The sequence below is a fragment of the Gorilla gorilla genome, chromosome 18 (assembly GCF_029281585.2).
Source record: "Gorilla gorilla gorilla isolate KB3781 chromosome 18, NHGRI_mGorGor1-v2.1_pri, whole genome shotgun sequence".
In the NCBI taxonomy this organism is placed as follows: domain Eukaryota; kingdom Metazoa; phylum Chordata; class Mammalia; order Primates; family Hominidae; genus Gorilla; species Gorilla gorilla.
The window spans coordinates 5,517,757-5,538,103 of record NC_073242.2 but is presented as its reverse complement, the minus strand read 5'-3'; the positions used below and the strand labels follow the sequence as shown (position 1 = coordinate 5,538,103).

General features: G+C 59.6%; 1 protein-coding gene across 1 annotated transcript; it reads left to right on the top strand.

The window, feature by feature from the left end:
- The first annotated feature begins 541 nt into the window (after positions 1 to 541).
- Positions 542 to 10,246, top strand: HS3ST6 (heparan sulfate-glucosamine 3-sulfotransferase 6). The gene is made up of 2 exons (XM_055364930.2): positions 542 to 1,045; positions 6,855 to 10,246. The coding sequence occupies exons 1-2, from the start codon at positions 633 to 635 to the stop codon at positions 7,468 to 7,470; spliced, it is 1,029 nt and encodes a 342-aa protein (XP_055220905.1). The 5' UTR covers positions 542 to 632; the 3' UTR covers positions 7,471 to 10,246.
- Positions 10,247 to 20,347: the final 10,101 nt, after the last annotated feature.

Here is a 20,347-nt window from a genome sequence, read left to right as displayed (position 1 = left end):
GCCGCAGACTCCCCCCACAGGTTCTGGGACCCCTCTCTGCACACTAGGGTGGTGTCCCGGCCTCTTTCTCCCTTGGCAGGCCGAGTGCCCAGATCGACGCGTTTCCTGGGTCCCCTTGGCCTGGCGATGAGGCTTCCGCTCCTGCAGGCCAAGGCTTGGCCTATGCACCTGCCGCGCACATCCCGGAGTGGGGTCGGGGGGGAAGGGGATCGGCCTTCAAACAGAGGGTCCGGAGGCCCGCGCGCCGCCTTGTCCCTGCCCTGCGTCCCGAACGGCCACCGCCGCCGCATCCTCCCCGCGCAGAGGGGAAGATGCCGGAGTCAAGCGAGCCAGGGCCTGGGATCTCGGAGCAGGAGCGTCCTGGTGGTCCCGGCAGCTCGAGTCGCGCCCGGGTAGTGGCGGCTGCCGGCGGGTCCAGCCCAGGCAGTGGCCTCGGAGGCGGAGTGGGTGGGGGAGGGGGAGGGGGGAGGGCGTCCAGACCCCGCCCCCGGTCCCGCCCCGCGCCCGCTCCCAGGCTGCGGGACCGCGGGGCGCAGAGCAGAAGCCGGGCACCCACGGACTGAGCGGCGCGCGGGCCGAGATGCGCGCCCGCCTGCTGCCCCCGCTCCCGGGCCTGGGAGCGGCGCGACCCCATGGCAGGTAGCGGCGGCCTGGGCGGCGGGGCCGGGGGCGGCCAGGGCGCAGGGGCCGGGCAAGGGGCCGCTCTGCGGGCGTCCCGCGCGCCGATGCTGCTCGTGGCCCTGGTGCTCGGCGCCTACTGCCTCTGCGCCCTCCCCGGCCGCTGCCCGCCGACCGCCCGCGCCCCCGCGCCGGCCCCCGCGCCCTCCGAGCCGTCCAGCTCCGTCCACCGCCCGGGAGCACCCGGCCTGCCCGTGGCCAGCGGTCCCGGCCGCCGGCGCTTCCCGCAAGCGCTCATCGTTGGCGTGAAGAAGGGCGGCACGCGCGCCCTGCTGGAGTTTCTGCGGCTGCACCCCGACGTCCGCGCGCTGGGCTCTGAGCCCCACTTCTTCGACAGGTGCTACGAGCGCGGCCTCGCCTGGTACCGGTGAGCACCCTGGCCCGTCCGCCCTGACCGGCGCCTTCCTGGGGAGGGTATCGTGCGCCCCAGGGAGCAGCGGCACGATGTCGTCCCTCCCAGGGAGCAGGGGTGCGCTCCGGGCAGTGGGGTTGGGACCGCCCTGTGGGGGGCCCAGGCTTGACCTGGGGTCGCGGCTCCGGAAGAAGAAATGATGCTTGGCTAGGATTCCCTGAAACTTTGAAAACTGTGGGGAAAGCCCCGGTTCCGTTCTCTCTGCTGAGGGACCCAGCAGGACTGGGGGAGGCGGTGCCATCCCAGCCCGGAGGTCGTTTCCAGACCGTGGGATTACCTGGCAGCGTTAGAAATGCCTCTCCCGCCCGCTCACTCTGGGCACGCAGGTGTGACTGACCGGTGGCCAGGTACTGTAGAAAGGGGCCTCCAGGTTCCAGGCAGCCACCTAGAAAGCGTCCTTCCTCCCCAAGACCCCCGAGTCTGCGCACAGGAACCCTTGTTGGTGGTCCTGGGAGTCCGGAGAAAGTCTGGGCTTTGGAAAGGAGACTGCCTTTAGGTGAGTGCCCAGGGTGAGTCCAGCCCCGTGCATGGGGCTCTGTGGCTGTCCTGCCTCTACCCAGGATGGAGGTGGGGGTGCGGCAGTGGAATGTGGGGAGCACGCAGCCCCAGCTGAAGCAGCCCGCGCTGGTGGCTGCTCATCCCCAAGCTTGGACCGAGCCCCTGCCGAAAGGACCCTGCCCAAGGCCACTTGGGGAGTCAGTGGGGGCGGCAGGACCCAGACGCTTCTCCAGGTGCTCCAGTTTCTCCGTTCCCGATCCTCTGATCCTCTTCCTCTCCTGACGCCTACCCCTATTTGTTAACTTTGCCTTTTGTACTAAAACTACTCTTGGGTTTGGAGGGCAGGCAGGAAGGGGCTCCGTGAGAATAGGGTGGCTCGCTTCTGAGATCTGAAGGGCTGGTGCCAGTGTGGGGTGCTGGGGAAGTCAGGTGGTGGCTAGGGGACATGGAGTCCATCCCGGGGCTCACCTGGCTGAATTGGGCATCCTCAGCTCAGGCTCCAGGGAGAGACCTCACTCCCCTGACGGTAGGCAGGGGTCAGAATGCATCCCTAATCCGTGCTGCAGGGAGGAGGGGAGGAGGGGAGGAGGGGCTGCCAAGCTAGAAGTTGGGGAGGAGGGGAGTGGCGAGACGGGGGGAGGAGGGGAGAGGCGGGAGGGAGAAGGGAAGAAAGGGCTTTGGGTTAAGGATGCACAGTTAACTGGAGTAAACACTTCGGAGCCACCCCTGAGCCCCATGAGCTTTGACAGCAAGAGACTGGGGGTGGGATCTGAGCTGGGCTGTGAGGAGCCACAGGGGAAGCTAGGGTTGGGTTTAGCCCTAAAGGGTTCTGGAAGAGCCCAGGCTCCTGAGGCCAGTCCAGGCCCGCCCTGGGCGTGTGTCCAGCGCTGGGGGATCAGTCTGGGGAGGATGAGAGGCAACCAAGGCCAGGCCCAGCTTGGGAGTCAGCTCCTTAGCCTGGGGGTGGGGTTCCGGGGACACTGACGTGCCCAGGGTTGGAGGGGGGGTACAGGAGAGTGACTGCTCTGGTAGACTCTTGACGTCCTCATTTTTTAGAAGGGGGAGGGGTGGGTGTGGAGAATTCCAAGGGGTCAGTCCTGTGGCTTCTGCCCCATTAATCTGGGGTTGTCCCTTGGACTGACTGTGCTGACCCCTCACTGGGCGGTGCAGAGCCAGTAAAGCTGGGCCTGCTGAGCTTCCGGATTGCGGGTGTCCTCGTGCTCTCCGAGGGGCCGTGGCCACGTGGGCCCGCTGAGCTTCCGGACTGTGGGTGTCCTCGTGCTCTCCGAGGGGCCGTGGCCACGTGGGCCTGCTGAGCTTCCGGACTGCGGGTGTCCTCGTGCTCTCCGAGGGGCCGTGGCCACGTGGGGCTGGTGTGCTCCTAGGTGCCTGTGCCTCTGTCCTTTCAGCCTGCTAGGAGCCTGCAGTGAGCCTCTGAAAGTTCTCACCCTGTCTCAATTTCCCAACTGCAAGGCAGCATTGTCTGCTCTTGAGACCCTGGACTGGGCCCCCAGTGCCTGCAAGCTCTGTTCTGGGTGCCGACGCGGGGAGGCGAGCAGAGTAACCAGGGCCCCCAGTTGAGTGTCTGGGCCACGGCTCCCACTGGGCTGTGACCGACCTAGTTCCAGGCGGTGACCCGGCCTTCCTGTGGCCTCGGCAGGTGGGTCCTGCCACCCTCAGTCAGCTCATCCAGGCTCTTGAGGGGCCTCCCACTTGGGGACTGTAGCCCGCTAGTGCCCCCGAGCTCAGCACATGCTCAGCCGTTCCCCCACTAGTGAAGCACCTGTGTCTGCCAGGTGTGGGGGTCACGCAGACTCCCCAAGGTCTCGGTCTGGGAAGGGTGCCCTGTCTGGGGGCAAATGGGGGCTGTACTTTGACCATAATCTTTTAGAAAAGCAAGAGGAGGGTCGGGCACAGTGGCTCATGCCTGTAATCCCAGCCCTTTGGGAGACTGAGGCGGGCATATTACCTGAGGTCAGGAGTTTGAGACCAGCCTGGCTAACATGGTGAAACCCCGTCTCTACTAAAAATACAAAAATTAGCCAGGCGTGGTGGTGAGTGCCTGTAATCCCAGCTACTTGGGAGGCTGAGGCAGCAGAATCGCTTGAACCTGGGAGGCAGAGGTTGTAGTGAGCCGAGATTGTACCACTGCACTCCAGCCTGGGCGACAAGAGTCAGCTGGAGTGCAGCTCTGTCTCAAAAACAAACAGAACAAAAGAAAAGCAAGAGGAGACAAGGAGCGGGGTGGGTAGGGGAACCCTTAGTTCCTGGTTTGCAAGAGCAGTGGGTGCAGGGAGTGGGGTCTGAGTATGTAGCGGGGAAGGACCCGGTCTCCTGTGGGGGATGCAGTCCCCCTGCACTTTCTGGCTTTGGCATCTGCCAGGCCCTTTTGGCATCTGCGAGTCCCAGGCCTGAGGTGTGGGGCAGGAGGAGGGAGGCTGAGACGGAGGAGGGAGGGTCGCCCAGGGCTGGATGAAAGCCGCAGGGAAATGCACACCAGATGAGGTGGGCTCCACAGGGAGGGAGGGTCCTCAGAGCAACTTGTCAGATGTTTGTCACACGGGGGTCCAGTCCTGCTCCTCTCCCTCCTCCCCCATCTCTCCCACCCTCATCCACACCTGGGCTAGGACAGGCTTTGGATGCCTGGGGAGGGAAAGTAATTGATCCCAAAGATCAATCTCTGAGCTGGTTTATGCAAGAGGGGACCTCGAAAGCCCTTGCTGCCTCTCTGTGTTCCCACTCCGCTTCCATGGCAGGGGGTCCGGGAACTCCATCCCCCTACGGAGCTCTCTCTGACTCTTTGGAGAGAAGGCCTGGCAGGGCGAACATTCTTATTTTGGTGCTGGTCCCTCCAGCAGGCGGGAAGAGGAGGATATTCAGAGTCACTGGTGTGCCATCTGGGAAAGGAAAGGGGTGGGCTCCTGGTCTCGCTTGGTGCCTGGGGTCAGGTATGCCCGAGACGGGAGGGAAGGGCCTGGGGCTTCCTTCCTGGCCGAGCGGAAAGGCAGGCAGTGACTTCTCATGAGGCCTGGGGTCTTTCTCCTCCCAGCACTGGCCTGGTTTCTCTCTATGGGCATCGTCAGCGAGGTCCTGTGGTGGGGGGGGTGCCTCCCCTTCTTGATCTCTCTCAGGGATGGGGGTGCCCCTGAGCTGCCAGGCCTCAGACCTTGGTACCGCCACCACCCAAGGCCTCTGTGTTTGTCCCTGGGACGCTGGGTGCGGTTCCCACGTGGGTTCCAGCTGCAGGAGGTGGGGCGGGGAGTGCAGGGGCTCTGGGACTGACACCGCCCTTCCAGGTGGGCTGGAAGGAGGCAGCCCCCCAGGGTGGGAAGAGGGAGGGCTGAGCCCCACGCTCATCCCCAGCACCCCTGCCCCTCCCAGTCTCCCTGTGGCTGCTTCTGAAGTGGCAGTGGGTGGGTGGAGGGAGTCCCAGCTCCCTCTGTCACCAAGATGGAGGAGGACTTGTCCAGTAACGTCTGTAGGCCAGCTCTGCCCAGGGCCTGGTTCTGCGGGGTGGGGAGGCTCCTGTGCCGCCCACCCCTACTCTGCACCGCTCATGGTGGGTGTTGTGGGGGAAGCCTGGATTCTCTTCCGCTGCCTCACACATCCTCCCTCCCACCTCCAGCGCTCTCCACCGAGCACCCCAGTGCAGGGGTCTGTGCAGCTGCCTCTGGCCCAGCCTGCGTTTCCCTGGGGGTCTGAGCAGGAAAAGGGGACTCAGAACCTGCCTCCCAAGGGCTCAAGTCTGGGGCGGTCACTCCTGGCAGGTCAGCCTCCTGGCAGGGGCCGGTCCTGGGGCTGTCAGCAGGGGTGGGGGAAGCCCCCTCAGAGGGCAGGAGGCAGGGCTGGGCGTGACCGGCAGGGCATCCCCTCCCTAACACAGTCCCTGTGTTTCTATCGACCTAGTTCCCGGCCCTCCCCAGCTCTCCCTCCGAGCTGTTTGCTCAGCTGACCTGCCACGCCCTGCCCTGCCCAACCTCACCCTGCACTACCTGGCTGGCAGGTGCTGCCCGGGGCACTGCTGGGGGTGCCTGGGCCTGCCCGGGCTGGGCACCCAGAATGGGCTCTCTGCCCAGGTGGGACAGTCCTGGGCTGTAGTCGGCTGATTCCCCCGGGACCTTGGGACTGGGTCAGTGCCCTCCTCTCCTGTGTCAGAATGAGGAGAATCTCAGAAAGGCCCCCTCCCTGGCCTGGCACCCTGGCAACCTGCAAGATCTAGGGGGCCACAGCAGCCCAGGGTCTTGGGAAGGATCCTCAGGCCGACGCCGCCACGTCTCCGACTTTCCTCACATGTGCTGGGCTCTGCTGGTAACTTTTTGGCCTCCTGAGTCCAGGCCCAGGCTGATGAGAATTCACAGGGCTACAGTTAAAGAGGGGGAGAGAGGCCAGCTGCAGTGGCTCACGTCTGTAATCCCAGCACTTTGGGAGGCTGAGGCAGGCGGATCACCTGAGGTCAGGAGTTCGAGACCAGCCTGGCCAACATGGCGAAACCCCGTCTCTACTAAAAATACAAAAATTAGCTGGGTGTGGTGGCGGGCACCTGTAATCCCAGCTACTCTGGGGGCTGAGGCAGGAAAATCGCTTGAACCCGGGAGGCAGAGGTTGCAGTGAGCCGAGATTGCACCACTACACTCCAGCCTGGGTGACAGAGCAAGACTCCGTCTCAAAAAATAAAGATGGGAAGAGATGTAATTACATCAGGGGAGGGAGGGAGCAGGGAGGACTACTTTTGGTTGAGGACACACTGTCAATAATTGGTGAAGGGCTGATTTAGGGGATGCTGTCAGCCACTGAGTGAACGGGTGACCTCAGGTGATCTAGGCGGGCGGGCCTCGGGGTACTTGGTCTGGGATGAGAAAGGAGCTGGGGGCAGCCTAGTTCCAGGAGAGTGTGGGTCCGGTGGGAGGGAGCTGGCTCTGGAAGCGAGGACGGCAGGGATTGCACAGGGAAGATATGTGGGTGGTGAGGAGCATGTTGGGCCTCCCGACCGGTGACCGTCACCCTAATCCTCAGTGCAGCAGCAGGTGGGGCAGGCGGGCGGAACAGGCCGGGCTGCAGGCAGGTGCTGGGCTGGGCACCCTCACAGTCCATGTTCCAGGCTGCCCAGCCGTGCACGTTAGCAGGGGTGGGCCCGAGCAGGGAGGAAGACTTGCCCGCCCTGGAGGCCTGGGCTTCCCGGGCATAAGGGGGCCTTGGTCCCGGGTCCCTGGGGGCCGGTCTAGGGCTGGGGAGGCTCAGGCCCCCTCTCCTTGCACCCGTCCTGCAGGAGTCTGATGCCCCGAACCCTGGATGGGCAGATCACCATGGAGAAGACCCCCAGCTACTTCGTGACGCGAGAGGCCCCCCGCCGCATCCACGCCATGTCCCCGGACACGAAGCTGATCGTGGTGGTGCGGAACCCCGTGACCCGGGCCATCTCCGACTACGCCCAGACGCTCTCCAAGACCCCGGGCCTGCCCAGCTTCCGCGCCCTGGCCTTCCGCCACGGCCTGGGCCCCGTGGACACAGCCTGGAGCGCCGTCCGCATCGGCCTGTACGCCCAGCACCTGGACCACTGGCTGCGCTACTTTCCCCTGTCCCACTTCCTGTTCGTCAGCGGGGAGCGTCTGGTCAGCGACCCTGCCGGAGAGCTCGGCCGCGTGCAGGACTTCCTGGGCCTGAAACGGGTCGTTACGGACAAGCACTTCTACTTCAACGCCACCAAGGGCTTCCCCTGCCTCAGGAAGGTCCAGGGCGGCAGCCGTCCCCGCTGCCTGGGCAAGTCCAAGGGCCGGCCACACCCACGCGTGCCCCAGGCCGTGGTCCAGCGCCTGCAGGAGTTCTACCGGCCCTTCAACCGCAGGTTCTACCAGATGACGGGCCAGGACTTCGGCTGGGGCTGAGCGGCGCCCTGGGGATGCTCAGCACCTTGATTGACATCCGCTCGCCTGGCCGGAGCGGGCTGCGTGCACATGCTGGGCAGAGAGGAATATTTAAGAAAGAAAGCTTGGACCCAGACTTTTCCACAAACCTCGAGGTTGGAGGGTGGAGGCGCTGCCCCCAGGGATGTGGTAACCGTACCAGCGAACTCCACTGGGCACTGACTGTGTGCCTCGTGTCACACTTTTTTTTTTTTTTGAGATCGAGTCTCGCTCTGTCGCCCAGGCTGGAGTGCAGTGGCGCGATCTCGACTCACTGCAAGCTCCACCTCCCGGGTTCACGCCATTCTCCTGCCTCAGCCTCCCAAGTAGCTGGGACTATAGGCGCCTGCCACCACGCCCGGCTAATTTCTTTGTGTATTTTTAGTAGAGACGGGGTTTCACCGTGTTAGCCAGGATGGCTACGATCTCCTGACCTCGTGATCTACCCGCCTTGGCCTCCCAAAGTGCTGGGATTACAGGCGTGAGCCACCGCGCCCGGCTATTTTTTTTTTTTTTTTTTTTGAGATGGAGTCTTGCGCTGTCACCATGCTGGAGTGCAGTGGTGCGATCTCAGCTAATTGCAACCTCCACCTCCCAGGTTCAAGCAATTCTCCTGTCCCAGCCTCCCAAGTAGCTGGGATTACAGGTGTGAACCACCGCACCCAGCCAATTTTAATTTTTTCTTAGGACGGAGTCACCCTCTGTGGCCCAGGCTGGAGTGCAGTGGTGTGATCTCAGCTCACTGCAGCCTCCACCTCCTGGGTTCCAGTGATTTTCCTACCTCAGCCTCCCAGGTAGCTGGGATTACAGGCATGCACCAACATGCCCAGCTAATTTTTTTGGTATTTTTAGTAGAGATGGGGTTTCACCATGTTGGCCAGGCTGGTCTTGAACTCCTGACCTCAGGTGATCCGCCCATCTTGGCTTCCCAAAGTGCTGGGATTACAGGCATGAGCCACCACACCTGGCCCAAGACTCATTCTTTATACACCCTCAGAGGTGGGCGGTGTGCCTGGTCAGGTCTAGCCTGTGAGCTCAGAGAGGCTTAGGGCCTGCCCAGCGACATGCAGCTTAGCCCTAGTGATGCTGGGGGTCATGCTCAGGCTCTCTTCTCAGCCCTGGGAGGCTGGGCAGGGCTGTCCTCAAGTTCAGGATGAGGAAACTGAGGCCGCAGGCCGCGCTGTGGAGTGGTGGGGCAGGCTCAAAGTCGGGTCCGCACCCATCCCCTTGGCTCATCCAGAATCCAGGTGCGCAGTGGACGCTTCCTTCTGGAGCCTTGTGGAATTGCCTGAGTGTCGGTGAGGTCAGCGAGTGTTGGGTGTGTGCACAGGGAGATGGATTAATAGCCTCTTAGCCTTCCCTGAAGAGGCCCACCCATTCAGGCCCCACCCACTCCCCCAGGCCCCTGCTGCCCCAGTTCCGTGGTATTTGTTCTGTGCCCTCCCCTGGGGACAGGGCTGGGATCAGTGGCCATCTGCAGTCCAGCTGCTCGCTCATAACTGAGGCCAGACTCAGGCAGGCTGGGGTGCCCTGTCCGCCCCTGTGTCCTGGGAGTGGGAGGGACTCCTCGGTAATGACTCTCACCTGCTTGTGGCCACGTGCTGTCTGCCAGGTGCCCACCAGCTGCCCTGACGATGACCTCCGGGGCTGCTTGGGCTTAGCCCCAGGCCTGTCGCAGGGCCTAGCTGTGGTCTCCACAGCCCCGCTGAGTCCCACAGGCCCTGATATGGTCTTTCTGCCTCTCAGCTACTTGGAGCCACTCCCTGTTTTGGGGATGCAGGCAGTGAGGAAGGATTTGCAGGAGGGGCTGCGTCTGGACACCCACCCCGCCTCCTGCTAGTTTCTGGGCCCAGTGGACACTCTGCTCTGCAGCTGCCCTGAGGGGCAGGCACTTCCCACAGGCCTCTCCATCCCAGGCCAGGACAGAGGCAGGGCTGGAGGCTGGTTCTGAGCTCCCCTCCGAGCACCCACCCAGAGACTGCAGTGGCAACATGGTGGGCAGATGTGGGCCCAGATGTGGACAAGTCATAGGCACAGCCTCCGTCCTACCTCGAAGCTCTGATGTGGGTGGAGGGGAAAGGGCCCCCCCGACTGACAGCAGCTTTGGGAAGAGGGAACAGACTCCACCTCGGATCCCTGCCAGGAGGGGATCACTGGGCTGGGCTGCTCTGTCCCCACCCCCTGCACGGGTGCCCTCTGTGAAGACCGGGCCAACTGCCTGCCCCGGGCCTGGGGGTGGGAAGGAATACAGGACAGCCCCTGGCCCCTGGTGACCCAGTTCCCAGCCCAGTGCATGTGGATTTCTTCTTCCTGGACACACCCTTCTTGTGCCTGGGCCGTTTCAGGGGCTGCTCACCGTCATCCCAGCACCTCTTTTGTTCTACAGTGAGCTCTCCAGATGGCAGCTGGAGAGCCGTCGCAGAATAAACCAGATCCTATTGTTTTAAAACTCTCTGATCCCCACCTTTTCCCCTTATTGCTTCTAGGATGAAAACCAAACTCCAGATCACAGCTGTTACAGCCCTCTACGGCTTGCCCCTCTGTCCTACATGCGCTCCCTATTCCAGCACGCCCACCACACTGGCACCTGCCAGCTCCTTCCACCTGCCGTGGCCTGTCCAACCTCATGGGCTTTGCATGTGCTGTTCCCTCTGTCTGGAATGCCTTTCCCTGCAGAAGGTGCTGACGGGATGGAGGGGCAGCTGCTCTCACTGAGGCTCTGCTACTTTCCTCCCTCCGTTTAGAGTTCCTTTTCTGAGTCCACCAAATGACCCCATTGTTTCCGTCCCAACACAGAGCTGTGAGGGGTGGGGCACTGGTTTGGCTGGCTTTGGGGCCTGAACCCAGGGCCTTGGGGGGGGGCAGACTCTGGAAGCAGCGAGGGGAGAGGGTGGGCTGGCGTATTCTGCACCCGCCTAACCACCAGCACTCAATGCGGGTGAGGTGCCCAGCTGGGCCTCCGAACACACGGAGGGCAGATGTGGGGGGACTTACGGGCTGCGTGCGGGGAGGCGCTCCCCGGGAGAGTCATCGGCCTTTAATTAAAGTCCCTAAATTGCTTCCCCAGCCGCTCCGTGGGTTTTCCATGTTGGAATGTTCCAGATGGGGCGAGAAGCGCTGATTCAATTACCCTCTTCCTGTTCCGCCCGAGGAGGGGAAGGGGCCTGGGAGCCCATCTCCAGCCCTCCTACCCCAGCCAGACCAGGATGGTGTGGGCCATGGATTGGGGTCCTCACAGCCCTGGGAGTCCAGGAAGGGGCTCAGAGAAGCCTGGGGAGGAGGCTGCTTGCGCCTCGAGGGTTCTCACAAAGCCCCTGCCCTCCTGGCCCACTGGGATGGGTGGGTGGGACCAGGTGGCCGTGCTCTCCGCCCTGAGCCTTGCACACACGGGCATGGAAGCCCTGAGCAGGCCCTGGCCCCAGCAACCCAGCCCCAAAGGGGAGACAGGGAAGGGTCAGCCCCTGAGCCCACCCTCTCCACAGGCCTGAAAATATTGATGAAGCCCCGTCGTAGAGGAAGAGAGGAGACTAGAGGGGGCCAGCAGCTTGCCCGCCTCTCACCGCACCAGCGCTTCCTGCGAGGCCCAACCCTGGGGAGCTCTGAGATCCCCCGTGTGCAGGGAGTCGGTGTGTGGGGGCAACCTTGCTCCCTCCCTCCCCTGGGGCAGGGGTCCTCACTGGGTTGATCGCCTGACCCGGGGGTCCTCAGAGCTCAGTTGGGGCTGCTGACCCCTACCCTCCGTGGGGGGACAGGCCTGGGGCCCCTGGTTCTGGACGGCCTCTCTGCCCGGGGCCTCTCTGCCCGGGGCATGGGGCTGGAGGGTCAGGGGGAGGCGGGCTCTGGCTTCCTCCCTGCCGGGCTCCTCAGTGTGGCCATGCAGGGCAGAGCCAGGGAAGGGAAGGGGGTGAAGCCTGGATTATGGGGTGCCATGTGGGCAGCGCCTGTGAGTCCCCTTTGTCCAGGAGGAGGGGTGCTTTGGGGAAAGGCGTGTTTCCCCTGGGTCATGTGGCCAGATCTAGAGGCCCCTCGCAAGCCTGAGATGGTCTAGATCCCAGGCTCCAGGAGGGGGCCGGGCCACAGGTGAGAGGGGCTTGAGTGACTTAAAATGAATTGAGTCCCCTTGGAGCTCCTGTCCTCACCCCTTTCCTGGCTCCCCAGGCCTGAGCCCCTTCTCCTATCTGCCAGACTGTCCCGGGCGCCTTGTTCCCCTAAGGAGCTGCGGGGTTGTGATTTCCACGTGGGTCCCTCTGCAGGGGCTTGGCCATGGCCCAGGAGAGGCCAGGGACCCCTGAGATGCTTTCTCCAGGGCGGCCACAGCAGCCCGCTGCTACACTAGTCTCTTCTGTCCCTGCAGAAGCTGTGCGGGGAGGGGCTGCAAATTTGCTGACCTCAGGAATGTGGTGTTTCATTTCTGCGGGACGCTCCCTTTCTAGAAGGTTCCTCTCAAACTGGCAAGGGCTGACTTCTGAGGTCTCTGTCATTGGGACCAACACTTATGCCGGAGGGTGAGGTGGGAGGCAGGGGTGCAGGAGCAGCCTCGGGTTCCTGGATGAATCCGTTTTATTCTGTTTTATCCATTGTAGCCCTGGCGGCAGCTCTGGGCAGCCGGGAGCCATCAGTGCCCCTGGGCAGGGCCAGCGCCAGCGCCCCCTGCAGGAAGTCCCCACTCCTGAGGCCCAGACTCCTTTCGTGTCCTCAGGGGCTCTCGGGTTCTGAGCTTGCCCTTCCTGTGTCCTGCATGCCTGCCTTATTCCCTTGGCCGGCACGTGAGCCCCTCCTCCGTCTGTGCTCCCGGGTGCAGCGCTGAGGCTCTAGGAGTCGGGGTGGAGCCCGACTGAGGGTCTGGAGAAAGAGGAGGAGGCTCAGGGACAGTGGCTGAGAGAGCCCCACAGTGGACTTCCTTCCACCAACAGGCACCCAGGGCTAGAGTGTGTGCTTCTGAGAACTCACAGGGCAAGCTGGGGGGACCACACGGAGGCCCAGCATTGGGTGAGACGAGCGAACCACCCAGCTGCCAAGAAAGCAAAGCATGAACTGCAGAGGGACACGGCACAGGGCTGGAGGGGGGGAGCTGAAGTTCGGAAGAGCCCCGGCAGGAGAGCCTGGTGCAGAGATGACGTTTATCTGCACCCTGGAGTGGGACCAGCCATGACAGTCAGGCAGACTGCCAGTGCATCAAGGTGCCGGGGAGACAGACAAATGGGGTGGGGTGATGGAGGCTGGCTAAGAAAAATTCTGGGCTGGGCGCGGTGGCTCATGCCTGTAATCTCAGCACCTTGGGAGGTTGAGGCGGGCGGATTACTTGAGGTCAGGGGTTCGAGACCAGCCTGGCCAACATGGCGAAACTCCCTCTCTACTAAAAATACAAACATTAGCCAGGCATGGTGGCCTGTGCCTGTAATCCCAGCTACTTGGGAGCCTGAGGCAGAATCGCTTGAACCCAGGAGGCAGAGGTTGCAGTGAGCCGAGATTGCACCACTGCACTCTAGCCTAGGCAACAGAGCCAGACTCCATCTCAGAAAAAAAAAGCAAAGTGGGGACGGAAGGGCTGGCCCAGGTGGCATAAGGGACCCACTTTCCCAGCACACTGGATAGGGCACATCTGAGCCCCACTGGGCTGCTGGGGCACTTAGTATTTCTGAAGGCAAGAGTTTTGTTTCCTGACTTAGAATTCTCTGCAGATACTGCCTCAAGATGGTTCTTTCTCAGGACTATCCATCTGACAGTGAAGATCCTGGGCCCAAAATGAGGGAATGAGGGCCAGAGACCTAGGTTAAAAACCAGGATCTCAAAATGCACCCTCCAGATTTTAATTTATGTAGCCAAGGTGTGTAGTAGGCTATGCCATATAGGATTTTTGGTTTTTCTTTTCTTTTCTTTTCTTTTTTTCTGAGGAGTTTCATTCTTGTTGCCCAGGCTGTGAGTGCAGTGGCGTGATCTTGGCTCACCGCAACCTCTGCCTCCCAGGTTCAAGCGATTTTCTTGCCTCAGCCTCCCGAGTAGCTGGGATTACAGGCGCCCACCGCCATGCCCAGCTAATTTTTGTAATTTTAGTAGAGACAGGGTTTGGCCATGTTGGTCATGCTGGTCTAGAACTCAAGACCTCAGGTGATCCATCCACCTTGGCCTTCCAAAATGTTGTGATTACAGGGTGAGCCACCGCGTCTGGCCTTTTCTTTTTTCTCTGTAGAGACAGGGTCTTGCTCTGCCGCCCAGGCTGGAGTGCAGTGGTGCTATCGCAGCTCACTGCAGCCTTGAAGTCCTGGGTTCAAGCAATCTTCCTGCCTCAGCTTTCTGAGAGTTGGGGCTACAGGCACGTGCTACCACGCCTGGCTAATTTTTTTTTTTGAGATGGAGTCTTGCTCTGTTGCCCAGGCTGGAGTGCAGTGGCGTGATGTTGGCTTACTGGCTCACTGCAGCCTCCACCTTCCAGGTTCATGCCATTCTCCTGCCTCGGCCTCCCGAGTGGCTGGGAATACAGGTGCCCACCACCACGCCCGGCTAATTTTTTGTATTTTTAGTAAAGATGGGGTTTCACCGTGTTAGCCAGGATGGTCTCGATCTGCTGACCTCAGGTGATCCACCCGCCTTGGCCTCCCAAAGTGCTGGGATTACAGGCGCGAGCCACCGCGCCCGGCCCATCCTTTTTTTGTTTTGTTTTTTTGAGACAGGGTTTCACTCTGTCACCTGGGCTGGAGTGCAGTGGCGCAAACTCAGCTCACTATGGCATCGGCCTCCTGGGCTCAAGCGATCCTCCTACCGCAGCCTCCTGAGTAGCTGGGACTATGGGCACACGTCACCACACCCAGCTCCCCTTTTTTTTTTTTTTTTTTGAGACGGATTCTCACTCTGTCGCCCAGGCTGGAGTGCAATGGTGTGATCTCAGCTCACTGCAACCTCTGCCTCCCCAGTTCAAGCGATTCTCCCGCCTCAGCCTCCCATGTAGCTGGGATTACGGGAACCTGCCACCATGCCTGGCTCATTTTTGTATTTTTGTAGAGATGCGGTTTCACCATGTTGTTGGGCAGGCTGGTCTTGAACTCCTGACCTCAGGTGATCTGCCCACCTCAGCCTCCCAAAGTGCCAGGATTACAGGCGTGAGCCACTGCACCCCAGCTTGGCTACTTTTTAATTTTAATTTTTATAGAGATGGGGTCTCACTATGTTGCCCAGGCTGGTCTGGAACCCCTTGGTTTAAGTGATCCTCCTGCCTTGCCCTTCCAAAGGGCTGGATTTACAGGCGTGAGCCACTGTGCCTGGCCACTGGGTCTGAATTAACCCTGGGCTCCACGCCACAAGGCCACGGGTGACCTTGGCCTGTCTGTGGCTGGTCTGTGGGGTGAACAGGGGCTGGCTGCTGGGTCTGTGTGTGAACACAGGCTGTGGCTGCTCCCTGCAAAAGCTCAGGGTGTGGGGCTCCATGAGGTTCATCCTCTCCTCCCCAGCCACCCACATGCTACATTTGACTTCCTTTTCTAAAGTGTTCACCTGTGCAAATATTTGTGGTCGGCCCAGCCCGCAGCTGCCATGTCCCTTCGGCCGCCTGGGGTTGCCGCCGGGGCTGCGTTCTGGAGAAGAGCGTGTCTCTCAAACTCCGAGGTTTAATTCTTTTGCTCTCCCCAGGGACAGGCACCATCTGTGTTCACCTGCACAGCACGCACACACAGGTTCTATTTACAAAGCGCTTAAGAACAACACAGTGCAATCATGAACACATCACAACTGTCAGGAATGGTTCACAGTCAGTCGTGAGAGTGTGCATTTGCCAGCCGGGAGCTCTCAGTGCACACGTGGGTTGCAGCCTCACCCGGTGCTTCCAGCCAGCAGCGCAGCCACCTGCCGCCCCGCCCGGTGTTCTGGTGCTCACTGGCCTCCAGGGCTCAGGCCCCCCCAAAATGGCAAAACAACCCTCCTGTGATTCCCTGAGATCCTCTTTGGACCAAAGGTGCTTTACCCTTTCTTTCCTTCTTTTTCTTTTTTTTGAAACAGGGTCTCACTCTATTGCCCAGGCTGGAGTGCAGTGGTGCGATCTCGGTTTACTTCAGCCTCCGCCTCCCAGGTACAAGCAATCCTCCCACCTCAGCCTCCTGGGTAGCTGGGACCACAGGCTTGCGCCACCATGCCTGACTAATTTTTACATTTTTGGTAGAGATAGGGTCTCACTATGTTGCCCAGGCTAGCCTCAAACTCCTGGGCTCAAGCAATTCACCTGCCTCAGGCTCCCAAACTGCTGGGATCACAGACATGAGCTACTGTGCCTGGCCTCTTTCTTTTTTTCTTTTTTGGGATGGAGTCTTGGTCTGTTGCTAGGCTGGAGTGCAGTGGCACAATCTCGGCTGACTGCAACTTCCGCCCCCTGGATTCAAGCAATTCTCTGCCTCAGCCTCCCAAGTAGCTGGGATGACAGGCGCCCGCCACCACGCCGGATAATTTTTTTTTTGTATTTTTAGTAGAGACGGGGTTTCATCATGTTGGCCAGGCTGGTCTTGAACTCCTGACCTCAAGTGATCCACCTGCCTCGGTCTCATCAAGTGCTGGGATTACAGGCATGAGCCACCATGCACGGCCTTTTTTTTTTTTTGAGATTGAGTCTCACGCTATTGCCCAGGCTGGAGTGCAGTGGTGCAATCTTGGTTCACTGCAACCTTCACCTCCCAGGTTCAAGAGATTTTCCTGCCTCAGACTTCCGAGTAGCTGGGATTATAGGTGTGCGCCACCACGCCGGCTAATTTTTGTATTTTTAGTGGAGACGGGGTTTGACCATGTTAGTTGGCCAGGCTGGTCTTGAACTCCTGACCTCAAGTGATCCGCCCGCCTCAGCCTCGTAAAGTGCTGGGATTACAGGTGTGAGCCACCACGCCCAGCCTTGCCTGGCCTCTTTCTTGGAAGTTACACTGCACCGGAATGCGATTCACTGGGGAGAGAACGTTTCATCCACCCTGGCTGGGACCAGTGCTGGGAGGGGTTCTGGGTTCTGGGGCTGGTCCCTCCAGTTCTGATCCTGGCCGCCGGCAACTGGTCAGTTTGTGCCCTGGACGGGTGGGCAGAAAAATCAATGGTTTTGCTCTGCCGATGAAAGTGGTCCGGACAACTCCCGTGCTGGAGACCAATAAAGCCCCATGGACACAATTATTTACTATAAAGACGTAGCTATCGATTGAGCAGTTATGAGGATGAAGTGCAGGAAGGCACTGACATCAGGTGGCCTGCTTTCTCCAGAAGGTGATGGGAAAGCCTAGCTGTTTTTCTTTCTCTTTTGTAAACATTTTAAAACCTTTTTCTGGCCGGGCGCAGAGGCTCATGCCTGTAATCCCAGCACTTTGGGAAGCCAAGGCGGGCGGATCACCCCAGGTCGGAACTTCAAGACCAGCCTGACCAACATGGGAAACCCATCTCTACTAAAAATGCAAAAATTAGCCGGGCGTGGTGGCTCGCGCCTGTAATCCCAGCTACTCAGGACGCTGAGGCAGGAGAATCGCTTGAACCTGGGAGGCGGAGGTTGCAGTGAGCTGAGATCGCGCCACTGCACTGCAGCCTGCGCAACAGAGCGAGACTCCGTCTCAAAACAAAATCAAAAAACCTTTTTCTTATGCAGTGCAGTTGACCCGTGACCAACACAGGTTTGAACTGCCTGGGTCCACTTAGACATAGCGTTGTTTCTTTTATTTTCTTTCTTTCTTTTTTTTTTTTGAGACAGAGTCTCGCTCTGTCACGTAGGCTGGAGTGTAGTGGCACAATCTCGGCTCACGGCAACCTCCAACTCCCGGATTCAAGTGATTCTCCCCATTCAGCCTCCCGAGTAGCTGAGATTACAGGCACCCACCACCATGCCCAGCTAATTTTTGTATTTTTAGTAGAGATGGGTTTTGCCACGTTGGCTGGGCTGGTCTCGAACTCCTGATCTCAGATGATCTGCCTGCTGTGGCCTCCAAAGTGCTGGGATTACAGGCGTGAGTCACCGTGCCCAGTCACACTTTTTCTTTTCTTTTCTTCTTCTTCTTTTTTTTTTTTTTTTTTTTGAGACAAGCTCTCCTTGTGCCCCAGGCTAGAGTGCAGTGGTGCAATCTCAGCTCACTGCAGCCTCGACTTCCCTGGGCTCAGGCAATCCTCCCACCTCAGCCTCCCAAGTAGCTGGGACTATAGGCGCCTGCCACTACACCCAGCTCACTTTTGTATTTTTTGTGGTGACAGGGTCTTGCTACATTGTCCAGGCTGGTCCTGAACTCCTGGCTTCAAGCAATCTTCCTGCCTTGGCTTCCCAAAGTGTTGGAATTATAGGCATGAGCAACTGTGCCCAGCCTCAAAGAAGATCAATGTCTTTTTTATTTGTTTGTTTTTGTTTTGAGACACAGTCTTGCTGTGTCACCCAGGCTGGAGTGCAGTGGCGCAGTCTCGGCTCACTGCAACTTCCGCCTCCCGGGTTCAAGGAATTCTCCTGCCTCAGCCTCCCGAGTAGCTGAAATTACAGGCATGCGCCACCACGCCCAGCTAATTTTTGTATTTTTAGTAGAGACAGGGTTTTGCCTTGTTGGCCAAGCTGGTCTCGAACTCCTGACCTCAGGTGATCCGCCCACCTCAGCCTCCCAAAGTGCTGGGATTACAGGTGTGAGCCACCGCGCCTGGCCAGACCACTGTTTCTGTTTTGATACTTTGATATCAGGTGCACATCGTGTTTCTCCTTGAACGTGAGCCCACGATCTTAGCATTCATTGGTGGATTGAGTGGTTGAATTCTGGAAGTTCTCGGAACGGCCTTGTTTTCCTTGTCTGCAGAATGAAACTCCAGCTGCCGGAGGGCTTCAGGCAGAGTCATCCTATGAAGCATCATGGTTTAAGGGACCCAGGAAAACTGTCACTATGTGGCTACCTCAAGGTGGTACAATTAAGCGAGCGGCTCCAATAAGTCACCCATCCAGACATTCCTGGAGGAGAAGTGACCTTTGGGCTCCTCTCTGTCTTAGGTTCGGGTCACAAATGTGACTTTAGGCTTAGATCGAAAGGCACCCTCGTCTCCAAGCCCACAACGCTGCCATCGGCATGTCACTTTCGTCAAGAGGAATATGTGCAATTAATAAAGGAGACAGGGCTGGCGGGAGCCAATTATAACAAACACATCAGATGCCAATAGCCCCGCACAAACACGCTTTCCCATTGATTCCTGACAATCATTGTTGGCATCTGTGCCTCTCGGGGCCTGTTTTCTGCCCCTTCAGGGACCTTGGTAAAATGTCAGTTCCTGCGCCTTTCCCGAGCGTGCACACTTTCACCGTGTTTGCTCTGCGATACACCTGGGTCGTGTGTACAGAGAAACAAGGGGGTGCTTTCTGCCGCTAATTTTGCTTTGTTTGACTCTTCTCTGGTGCACAATGTAAGATTTAAAAGCCGTGTAGGCCGGGTGCAGCGGCACACGCCTGCCATCCCAGCCGCTCAGGAGGCTGAGGCCGGAGAATCGCTTGAACCTGCGAGGAGGAGGGTGCAGTGAACCGGGATCGCGCCACTGCACCCAGCCTGAGGGACAGAGCGGGACTGCCACCGCCACGCACCCAGCCTGGGGGACAGAGCGGGACTGCCACCGCCACGCACCCAGCCTGGGGGACAGAGCGGGACTGCCACCGCCACACACCCAGCCTGGGGGACAGAGCGGGACTGCCACCGCCATGCACCCAGCCTGGGGGACAGAGCGGGACTGCCACCGCCACGCACCCAGCCTTGGGGACAGAGCGGGACTGCCACTAGCACACCCTCAGTGATGGTTCCCTCACTCCAGAACTTTCCAAGGGGGCCCATTGATCCCATAACGGAACAGACTGAGTGAACCCAGCTTCTGAACATGCCTCCGACAACCTGGGCTCTGCCCACCAGGCACAGGTAGCACCAGTTTGTTCTCTGCCCCACGGCAGCGACCCCCTGTCTGTGTGTTTCCTCCCTGGATCCCCTCGCGGGGCCTGACCCAAGCTTGTGCTCAGTGCAGCTTTGTTGAGTCACAGCAGGTGTTTGGGGAGAGCTCCTGGCACAGAAACACGGGTGAGCCCCAAGCCCTGCCAGCTTCTGGAACCTCTGGAATGTTCTCCAACAGAACAAACAGCTCCGCACCTGATGTTGAGTCTGATATCACTCAGCTGTGTTCCAGGTCAGTTGCACATCTGGGTCCACAATGCCTTTGGCGTCGGGGGCATTACCTGTGGGGCCAGGACAGGCCAGACACAGGCCCCACGGGAGGGAAACCACTGAGAGCAGGACGGGCTGAAAATGTGGGTGTAGATTCTTCCCCTGCAAATGTCAAAGGGAGCTCTTAACAGCGGTTATTCCAGGGACTAGGACACTTGCATGTGTCTTAATCTAATTAGAGCAAATGGCAGATGTTCTTCCAGGGGGCTTTCAGGCGAGGGGCCAGAACATTTTTCTTTTCTTTCTTTTTTTCTTTTTTTTTTGAGATGGAGTTTTTGCTCTGTCGCACAGGCTGGAGAGCAGTGGCGCGATCTCGGCTCACTGCAACCTCCACCTCCTGGGTTCAAGCGATTCTCCTGCCTCAGCCTCCTGAGTAGCTGAAATTACAGGCATGTGCCACCACACCCAGCTAATTTTTGTATTTTTAGTAGAGATGGGGTTTCACCATGTTGGCCAGGCTGGTCTCGAACTCTTGACCTCAGGTGAGCCACCCACCTCAGCCTCCCAAAGTGCTGGGCTTACAGGTGTGAGCCACTGTGGATTGTCCAGAACATTTTTCGAATTAGTTGATGGAATGAGTTGATGTTGCTGGGATGGGTGTGGAGGGAGAGCTGTGCCCCTCCCTTCTGTGGACTGGAGAGGCTCACAGCAGAGCAGGCCTAGAACCTAGCTAGGCCACTGTGGTAGCAGCC

What these genes read in the sequence shown, in the direction of transcription:
- HS3ST6 (XM_055364930.2), top strand. Translation starts at nt 633, where the DNA reads ATGGCAGGTAGCGGCGGCCTGGGCGGCGGGGCCGGGGGCGGCCAGGGC. An exon ending in CGCGGCCTCGCCTGGTACCG is followed by an intron (nt 1,046 to 6,854) that starts GTGAGCACCCTG and finishes CCCGTCCTGCAG; the next exon opens with GAGTCTGATGCCCCGAACCC.